We start from the raw sequence: 10856 nt of genomic DNA, 5'->3' as shown, positions 1-10856 counted from the left end.
AAAATTAAACACATAATATTGTAGGCTGTAGCTACATATGTATATAGGTTATAGTTCATTCATGAATATAATTCTGCATCCAAATTGGAAAAGATTTCTTTCAGAAGTATGCTAACTTTCTCTGAAGTTACAGGGGCACAATGCTACACATTTTCTTGCAAGCGAACATACATCATTAGCAACCAATATCGCTTCATGTACATAGTCCAAATGATGGCATGACCAGTCGTTCCGTCCATGTGTAAACTAAGGACAAAACGGTATCGATATGGACAGTCCCATTAACGTGAAATTTTAGCAACAAATCACACAAAAGATTAAAAAACAAGTTTTGTAACAATAATATAACATTAAATGAAAATCAAACATACTGCTTGTGGGAGGATTCGAACCAAAAAGATAGCAAACCTTACTCACGGAACTTATCAATCAAATCACGCAGGACCGGAAACAAAGTAAAATACCCAATGCGGTAGATGTAGTCGATAATTCAATGAAGTATTTTCCGTAAATTTCTGTGCACCTAATCATAAAACATACATTATAAAGAACTTACTTAGTTAAAATAATTGAAGAACATATGTATATTACAAGACTTGTATTTAAAATAAAGAAAGTGAAAATAGATATTATCGCTGCACTGCTCTGTATTATACCAGAAAGCTTCCGGTTAATGAGAAAGGTAGGATATTTTGCCGGTAAGGATTGTGTTTTTATGTTTATATGGTAATTTTATCACGTGGTGTGAAAAGATGTGGAAAAAATCACGTGTATTCCGCATGATTTTCTGACATAATCGCTTGTAACCGACTGTAACAATTCTCTCGACCCCAACACTATGCTCTTAAGCTGGGCCTGCAGTGTGCATTTAGTTATTTTAGTTATGGTTCTTAAATTTGGTCTGATTTTCTTTCTGCAATACAAAATTTGTATTTGAAAATTATTGAAAAATATCAAAATATACTTTGATATACATATACCAAAATAAAAATTATATTCATACGAAGAACCTCTGAAAAGGTGAAAATCGTATGGAATCAGTCTCCTATTCTTTATTTTCCTAGCCTAAACCATATACTGTAAAATCCATAGTTTTCATGGATATGGTGGGTACATCTAAATCCACATATTCATTTGTCCCCGAAGTGTAAGTAGATTCATTGAGCTATATATTTCATGATATCAAGTGTCTTCAAAATACTATCCCAAAGCGTAAGAAATACACACACAAATGTTGAACCTAAAAAATGAAACGATTTTATATTTACTTTTAGGCCTTGTCTCAATTTCTGCAATATGCATGTTAACTGGAGTACTGACAAGAAAACTTATATGGGAAGGGAAATATATCCGGTCAGACTAAGTTCCTGCAGCACCATTAGATTACATTGCAGTGTGTGGTTTTTGAAATTGACTTCTTGATGAATTGACGATGCATTTCTGAAATATGGGATTCAAATTTAGTTTATGACCTATAGCTACCTACATAGAGTTGGTAATGGATTTGCCATTTCACGGTTTTGTATAGTTATAAACTCATTTCAACAAATTTGCTTTAAGTCAATTTTGGATAAAAAGGAAAGATATTACTTGTATTGTGTGTCATTTTGGAGTGCCATTACAAACCTCAACCAACTGTTTAACTATATCTTTTTTATAAACATTACATTCCTTATACAACTCTTCATTTATATAAATAGATGGCAGCACCTGGACATCAATATCAACAGATGATGTCTGGTTCCCAAGGGCAACTAGGTCAACAGCCAGCTCCTTTCCCTGGTGTCCAGCCAGGTCCTGGTCCTGGTCAGGGGCCAGGGCAGGGGCCTGGTCCTGGTCCAGCAGGTCAGCAAGCTTTGATAGGTCAACCTCCAATGCAACATCCTCCCGGCCAAATGGCACCACAGATGATGTCACCTGGTGCCACCAAGGAGCTTAATGCTATCACACTGTGTAAGAAGGGACAGGAGTTTGTGCAAGATATAGTTGCCAAAGTCACAGAAATATTTAAACAGCTACAGACAAAGCAGATGCCGGTAAATTATGTCGCTTACAACAGCATAATATAATTACCAGGGACAATTATATTGATTGATGAAAATAAACCAATGAATAAGTGTCTATGTTTACACTCTGGCCACACTCATTATTTTAATGATTTTTTCCATAATGATTTATAGATATAATTTCCAAATTTATTCTGAAGGAAAATTATTTGATTGTAAATTCAATATGATATATTTCAGTATTGTTATAATACCTGTTAAGCTCTTTGTAAAGTCAAATGTTCATAATAAAACTTATAAATAGACTAACATATTTTTCAGTAAGAAAAAAAACTTGCAATGAAAATGATACTTTTTTACCAACATTGAGTAACAGGAAAAATGAGAGGTGACATATTGAAATATATTCCCCAGGTGGAAAATACATTGCTAGAGATAAATTTTACCTTTCAGCTACCTAATGGTTTGAATGCAACTACTGCTGCCTACATGGACAAACGAAGTAAACTAGAAGAGAACCTCCAGACATTGTCTATGGGATTTAAAAAACTTCATCTTTTCTATAGCAAGGTCAACGAAATGAGCAAAGATTGTGACAATTTATCAGAAGAGGTATATGTATAACTACAAATGACTGCTGTAACTTTCATCTTCTCTTGGCTATGGATCTGTTGTTACACAATTCCATCAAAACTTTATCCCGCATTAAGCTAATTGGAATTAAGCCCATCGTATGTGTTTTCATAAAGATACAAAACAAGACTTCTAAAGTATATCATTTCAGTGTTATATGCCCAACTTTTGACCTTTTTTGATGTTGACTTAGGCTTGTTTAAGGATAATGCTAATTTGTATTATATTTAATGTAGATAGTTTTCGGATTATTTTGACACCATTTTCAAATATGGAAAATCATGGTTTTGAATTTGGATCCATCAATTATTTTGGAAAATTTACGTGATTCAGAAATTTTTGAAGAAAACTCCCTCTTGATAATTATGCAGGGATGACATTAAAACATACTAAATCTGATTGATATGTATGAGGAAACACTTTGTAGTGAAACAAACAGAAAATAATAATAAAAGTGGATCTTTCTGACAATACAAACCTATATTATACATGACCAATCTGCATACTTGACATAGAAGTGTCTTCCTGTAGAGTACAAGGTCGCATGTGCTGCAGACTTCAGTACAACAATTATCATAAATGGAGGCATGTTTACAAAGAGTTAATTTCAACTGCTTTTATTTCAACACCAAAGCATGATGTCATTTTGTGTATTTCTCTGGTAATTTTTACTATATTTATATATATTAAATAGATTCATTTTTCTTTCCAACTTTTTAGTTGAGTATATTGAAGTTCTACATAAATGTTTGCCAGGGTATTTTTATTTACTGTTTATTTACAGTATGTATCTCGTTGGCTGTGTACTGAAATCAATTCTCTGAAGCCCCTAATACATAGTTTTTGATGTAAGGAGTTTAGCCCCTTTGTTTCATGAAAGTTTGTGGACAACAGAATTGCTCACAATACTTTGCTGGGTGTTTTGGGGTTTGTTTGGTATTATTTCATGTATATATTGTACATACCAGGTAGATTTCATGTATTGAATTGAATACTAAATAACATCATGTCATGTGATAACATAATATATGTACTTTACGTCAGATTTCAGTTTGTGTTGTGATATCACAGTTTTATTTGCAACAAAGAAGCTGTATATGTCACAAAGATGAGAATTAGAATACTGCAATTGAATTTGGTATTTTGTGTTGACTTTGCTGTATATTGCAATTATTCTATCCTACAGGCTCTGATACCGATAGAAGGACAGCCTTTTGAGGACAGAATGTCAACTAGTAGCTCGGAAGTGTACTACAGATATGTTGTGGATGAGAACAGAGAAGTCATTGAGGTTGTATATCAGTACCAAGTATTTCTTATCAGTAAATTTACAATTATTTAAGCATATCTTTCAAACATTCTTTTTCTATTCCTTCTCCCTCGCACCTCCTTCTGTAGAGTCTTGTCTCTGTTTTTATTGTCAGACATCAGTATCCTTAAAGTATGACCCGAGCTGTTGGAAAATTCTTAAAAATCAAAAAAATATCCATATTTTCAACATCTCCTAAAAGCAGGTGTAAATGTAAAGTGCACCATTTTCCTAACTGAGGCAACTCACCATCTTGATAAGTAATCCAGCTTTTTATACGCCCGTCGAAAGTCGGACATATTATGGTATGGCGCTGTCTGTCCGTCCGTCTGGCGTCCGTTGTAAACTTTTATTTGTCTGGAGATCTCCTCCTACATTTTTCAGCCGATCTTTATGAAACTTGATAGGCTTAATCACCATGATATGAAGTTGTGCTTTCCCGAACGGGGTTTTGATTTGGTGATTTAAACAAGAATTATGGCCCTTTGTTTATTTCACTATAGAAATCTTGTCCGGATATCTCCTCCAACATTTTTCAGCCGATCTTTATGAAACTTGGTAGGCTTAATTACCATGATATGAAATTGTGTTTTCCTGAATGGGGTTTTGATTAGACAATTTGAATAAGAGTTATGCCCCTTTGTTTATTTCACTATAGAAATCTTGTCCGGAGATCTCCTCCAACATTTTTCAGCCAATCTTTATGAAACTTGGTAGGCTTTATCACCATGATATGAAATTGTGTTTTCCTGAACGGGGTTTTGATTAGACGATTTGAATAAGAGTTATGCTCCTTTGCTGTTTTGGATGATCACAGGCATATTTTGTTCCGCTTTGCGGTACTCTTGTTTTAAAATCATATGTAGCTGTTTCCCATCTCATCAGCTTCATTACAGGTATATGTATATTTATGGTCATGAAATTTATGACTCTGAAAATACAAATTATGATTTTCTTTTTAAGTTAAATGGTAGAAATGATTTGAACACTTTTATGATGATTGTGCAGTTTGTATGTTATTGAAAAACATTGCTGAAACTAAAAACTAGAAAATGTCTGTAAGACATGATTGTACTCCCCCTCCCCTTTCAAATCATATGCAAACCAGAATCTGAGAATTTGGTCAAGTGTAGAACATGATGTTATGATTCTAAGGGGTAAATATGAACCAAATCTGTAAAAAGTTTCTCAAGATAAGACTTAAACTCAGAGACATAACACCATGAAATTTGCCAGGAGTAGAAAACACATGTTAACATTTATGATCAGTATGACTGAGTAACCAATGATTTTGTAGGTTGGTAGAGGGAAAAAATTATCAGTATGCTACTACTTCATGGCATGACCTTTCCTTTTACAGCAATTACAAGCTAAAAATAGAGAGCTGAAGGATATCATTGATCAAATGAGAGTGATTATCTGGGAAATCAACACGATGTTGGTGATGAGGAAAACGTGAGGATGTGATTGCTGTCTAGGACCACGAAAGGTGTGACAGATGACTAGTGCTAGACCTAGGACAGCGAAAACATCACCAGTGAAATCAACGTTATCATTTATCGGATGATCTAAATAACATGTTTGAGGACAGTATTTGGACACGTTATGGTGTGTTAATGAGTGAAATTGCTTCTTCAGATATTTCAGTCTTAACACAAGTATATAGACTAGTTAGCTGTATAAGGTGCTTAGCCAATGCTCTGTCTCTCAGCTGCAGAAACTGAAAGATAATGTTGTCATTGCCTATAGCAAGTATTCAACAGCTGTCCTGATCTTCAATGTTTCTGTAGGAAACCGAGTACTGACAGTTGAACTAATTTAGTATTTTCTACCTTGTTGTAAAAACAGTTTTCAAGTGATTATTGAAATGAGATTTGACTCGAAAGCTGTTCTTAATTTTCACCACTTTACAGATTAACATACCATGTGTAAATTAGAGCATTGAAACAACTGCCAAGAATGATAGTCTTCACTGTAAGACCTGGAAACTGTTTTGAAGATATAAGAAGTAGGTGAACATGATTATTGATCTACATTGTAAATATATCATCTGTTTTATATATAGTAAAATAAATGAAATGGTATTTCAGTTATCTAGTAATTCTTTTCATTTGTTCAACGATTATCAGCTTCAAAAACTTACTAAGTTGATAAGTGATATATACTACCATTGTATCTTTAGTAACACTGTTTGCTAGACTCCAGATTTATTTTTAGAATCACTGACATTGACTTTTCTGAACATGTTAGAGGAATATTACACTGAAAATTCATGGCATGTGATTGAGATTTGCCAGAAATGCGTCAAGGGGAATAATTTTGCGATTCTAAGTAGATTTTTTGAAAGTGATATTCAGTACAAGTTAGGATTTCATGTGAGACTTCTGAAGAAAACTTTTAAAAAGTCATCTACGTATGTTGATTGTTCTTGTGGAAATCGTACTAATCTAGCTAGATTGATTTACAAACGTTTGCGTTGCCCTGATTGCGCTATAATAGGTTTGCGTTTTGGTGTAAGTTATAAAACCAACAGAAATTCAACATAATGAAGTAATAGAATTGTAACCCCAGCAGATATTTTAGTGAACACTATACACACTTGTGTATTTACCCAATATTCTGCATAAAATTTATAGTCCAGTTACCTTTCATTTCCGGATTTCCCCATGCGCAATATTGGGACGGTTTGGCTTGGGGTATTCTCACTAATTTTGCTTGTACAGACTGACCACGAGGCAGATCTTATGATGCTAACATTAGTTTCAAACGTCATTAGTATGAGTTCTTAATGGGTACAGAACTGCCAGAAATATTGCAACTCTGACGGAATAGGCCATTAAATGAACTTGTGAATAAAGCCGTAAAGAGTTATCTCCCTTTGTTTCTATTTATGAGATTGTGTAGCTCTCACGATCAAGCTTGGCGACTGAGAATGTGCTTTCTGGTTATATGGTGACTATTTCTTTGTAAATAACTACATTTCTGTCTTTAAAAAAAGAGACAAAATATAACAGTGTATTTTTTATCTTATAGGTTTTAAAAAACATATATGTTGTCTAAATTAACCAGAGACGTATATATAATATATGCTATATATGTCTCTGAATTAACCAACGGTTCATTACGCCCTGTACAGAACTCGTGTTATATTCCTGTATGCGCTCATCGATTGTGATAAGCATATTAACTTAATTATCTCCCTTGTACATGTCTCCTATAGTTCATATTTCTTTTGTACCAAAATCTCCCCTTGAACACATCGAAGTTACCGCCTCTATGTACAAGCTTAAAGAGACAATAAAAGCCGGCATTACTCAAGAAACCTACATAGGTGGTTATTTCAAAAGCAACGTACATGTATTCGTATTAAACACCAAAGGTTCAACCACGGACTATTGTAAGTTCAGGGTTCAACAATTTAGCTCACATTTGTTCTTAATGACGCATGCTATAATTTTCATTTGTCATTGGTAAATCAAGTATTTAAATTTCATATGAGCTGTTCTGCGACGTAATGTACCGTCCTTGTCAAAATATACCTCGATACATTAAGAATATTTTGAATGTGTGGCACAAGTCTGGCAATATTTACATAAAAAAAATCGACTTGTTTTAGGTAGTTAAAATATATAAACCTTTATTTCATGTGGACGCATTTGGTTTGTTTTCCTATACATCTTTGTAATTAAACTGAATCAGGGACGTTTTTGCACATGTACATGCGTCCCATCCTCGATACTACAGGGGTGACGATCACTTTCGCTCTCAGCACCCAGGATGAAGACGCATTCCAGTCACGTGACTTTAGTGGAATGACAACTGTCATACGTTTTGATCCATTTACGACACCTACGCCCTGGTGACGTGACTTTGATGAGATGGCGTTTTAAAGTTTAGCAACGCCAAGCTTTACACTATTATAGAATTGTTTCCGTCTGTGTTTGGTTCACTACCTGTATTGTATTCATCATCCTGCTCTTCGTCACTGTTGTTAGATCCGCTTTTATTTTTCGTAGGTTCACCTGATTCAGAAATAGCTGGAAGTTGTCGGTGAGGTTCACCTTTGTTTGGTTTTACATCTGATTTCAAATTCTCATTTCTGGGTAGGGACGATGATGTGTTCGAATGGTTTGTTTTCGTCAACTGGTCTCGCAATGTGTTCCGGACATGATTTTCTTCACGTTGCTGTCCGTTAATGTCAGCTGAGTTATCGTTTTGTGCCTGTGTCGGTTTGCTCGTTGTTGTTGAACTCGAGAAAGGACGAAGACTTGAATAGACTGTAGGGAACCAGGAAAGAGTTGAGGAGGGGAAAAAAATGTATTCTTCATGTAATCCTTCAAACTGAAAAAGGAACGGTAATGTTTGTTGATTAGATCATTAAGAAGTTCATCGTCTGTGCATGTCGGAACCACCCGATTGCTTTTAGTTAACGTACGTCATCTGACGAAAATGTCCGATTGCTTTTAGTTAACGTTCGTCATCTGACGGAATTGCCCGATTGCTTTAAGTTAACGTTCGTCATCTGACGAAACTGTCCAATTGCTTCGAGCTAAAGTTCGTCATCTGACGAAACTGTCCGATTGCTTTATATTAACGTTCGTCATCTGACGGGAACTGTCCAATTGCTTCTAGCTAAAGTTCGTCATCTGACGGAACTGTCCGATTGCTTTAAGTAAACGTTCGTCATCTGACGAAACTGTCCGATTGCATCTACTTAACGTTTGTCATCTGACGAGTCTGTCCGATTGCTTTTAGTTAACGATCGTTATCTGACGAAACTGTCTGATTTCTTTTAGTTAACGTTCGTCATCTAACGGAACTGTCCGACTGCTTTTAGTTAACGTACGTCATCCAACGGAACTGTCCGATTGCTTTTAGTCAACGTCCGTCATCTAACGGAATTGTCCGATTGCTGTGCAGTTAACGTTTGTCATCTCATGGAACTGTCCGAGTTTCTTTCAGACTACGCGTCTGCATAAAGATGCAATTTCGTGTAACAAAATAATTTGTCTCGTCAGAATTTACTTAAGACTTACCGGTTTATTTCTGATATTATTCATATCAAATCTCCCGCTGTTTGTTTGTGTTAATCCTGAAATAAGAGAGAAATCGTTCACGTTATGTACATTAAAATTATGTAAATGTCGTTCAATAACTGAAGGACAAAATACACTACGTCGTTGATAAATAAAAGGACAAAAGTGTACAACAGGATTAATACACAAGGACAAAGTATAACGCAGCGTCAATCAATTAAAGGGCTTAAGTGTACCACGGAATCAACACCAGGAACAAAGTGTACCACAGCGTCAACACACAGAGTCTACACCGGGAACAAAGTGTACCACAGCGTCAACACACAGAGTCTACACCAGGAACAAAGTGTACCACAGCGTCAACACACAGAGTCTACACCAGGAACAAAGTGTACCACAGCGTCAACACACAGAGTACACACAAAGTGTACCAGTCTACACCAGGAACAAAACACACAGTGTACCACAGCGTCAACACACAGAGTCTACACAAGGCACAAACTATACAACAGCGTCAACACACAGAGTCTACACCAGGAACAAAGTATACCACAGCGTCAACACACAGACTCTACACCAGGAACAAAGTGTACCACAGCGTCAACACAGAGTCTACACCAGGAACAAAGTATACCACAGCGTCAACACACAGAGTCTACACCAGGAACAAAGTGTACCACAGCGTCAACACACAGAGTCTACACCAGGAACAAAGTGTACCACAGCGTCAACACACAGAGTCTACACCAGGCACAAAGTATACAACAGCGTCAACACACAGTCTACACCAGGAACAAAGTGTACCACAGCGTCAACACACAGAGTCTACACCAGGAACAAAGTGTACCACAGCGTCAACACACAGAGTCTACACCAGGAACAAAGTGTACCACAGCGTCAACACACAGAGTCTACACCAGGAACAAAGTAGATATAGTGTCAACACGCAGGGACATCAGAACAATTGATATCATCACACATTGACAAACGAAAAGAAACCGAGAACTTGTAGAGACTCGCTACACACCTTTCGCGTAACAGATTTTCGATGTAGAAATTAAAAAGACAAAAAGTTGAATATCCTTACCTTTCATCACAAGCCTTCTTCTCATTACAAACAAAAGCAGGCAAAAAGACATTCCAAGTAACAACAGAAGTATCACACGGTGGAAGAAAGCGTTGGAGAACTTATTTAAAGCTGCTTTTCTCATGTTGAATAACTTACGAAATAATGATAGATATTGTAACTTTTACAAAGATACGTTAAACAGTTCGCTCCTAAATGCGGCCATAACACAATTAGAGTAAGTTCTTGAATGAAGAGGTGGCTAACGTGCATATACAGACACAGATACATATCTCCATGTTTGATTGAAACTGTATTGTTATGGTAATTAACAACACTCAAAGTTTGTCTATGCAATGTATTAGATATTGACGCAATCCTATTCAATTACACGCACTTTCTTTATATATCAATCAGTATGATTAACAATGAGGCACCCCAGGGGAAAATAACAAAATTATATATATTTCTGCTGGCTATTTTCTATAGTTTTTACAATCAGCTGAGACTACCGAGACAATGTTCAAAATGTCATCCGTATCGAACCCCATTTGGTGGCCTCAATTCACAGTAATGAAATCACCACCTCGGGTAATGTCCTGGGGTTATTTACAAGTCGGTAAAGTGCATGTACGTATACATACAGGACTCGTGCACGTCGACATTTTCCATAAAGGGAATAATAGTTTACGGAAATTGTCGACAGTTCCCGGACTCCACGAGTCATATTTCATGAGGTTCTGATGTAATTAGACAAGGTTATCCGCTTTTGTTATTATTTCTAATAAACGGTCATAAAACTGTGG

The 10856-nt window shown here is 35.9% G+C and overlaps 2 protein-coding genes across 2 annotated transcripts; one reads left to right on the top strand and one right to left on the bottom strand.

Moving 5' to 3' along the window:
- The first annotated feature begins 668 nt into the window (after window positions 1–668).
- Window positions 669–6041, top strand: LOC132562160 (mediator of RNA polymerase II transcription subunit 30-like). Its single transcript, XM_060226890.1, has 5 exons — window positions 669–698; window positions 1701–2036; window positions 2460–2618; window positions 3826–3930; window positions 5309–6041. The coding sequence occupies exons 2-5, from the start codon at window positions 1701–1703 to the stop codon at window positions 5405–5407; spliced, it is 699 nt and encodes a 232-aa protein (XP_060082873.1). The 5' UTR covers window positions 669–698; the 3' UTR covers window positions 5408–6041.
- A 1816-nt stretch (window positions 6042–7857) lies between these two features.
- Window positions 7858–10195, bottom strand: LOC132562155 (uncharacterized). The gene is made up of 3 exons (XM_060226885.1): window positions 10072–10195; window positions 8985–9040; window positions 7858–8289 (listed from the first exon to the last, which is right to left on the bottom strand). Exons 1-3 carry the CDS (start codon window positions 10193–10195, stop codon window positions 7858–7860), a joined length of 612 nt encoding a protein of 203 aa, XP_060082868.1.
- Between the last annotated feature and the right edge of the window lie 661 nt (window positions 10196–10856).

This window comes from Ylistrum balloti, unplaced genomic scaffold (assembly GCF_031769215.1).
Source record: "Ylistrum balloti isolate Yb309-2 unplaced genomic scaffold, AGI_CSIRO_Ybal_v1 Utg371358, whole genome shotgun sequence".
Classification (NCBI taxonomy): domain Eukaryota; kingdom Metazoa; phylum Mollusca; class Bivalvia; order Pectinida; family Pectinidae; genus Ylistrum; species Ylistrum balloti.
The sequence above is the reverse complement of the archived record's forward strand: the minus strand, read 5'-3'. Positions and strand labels throughout refer to the sequence as shown.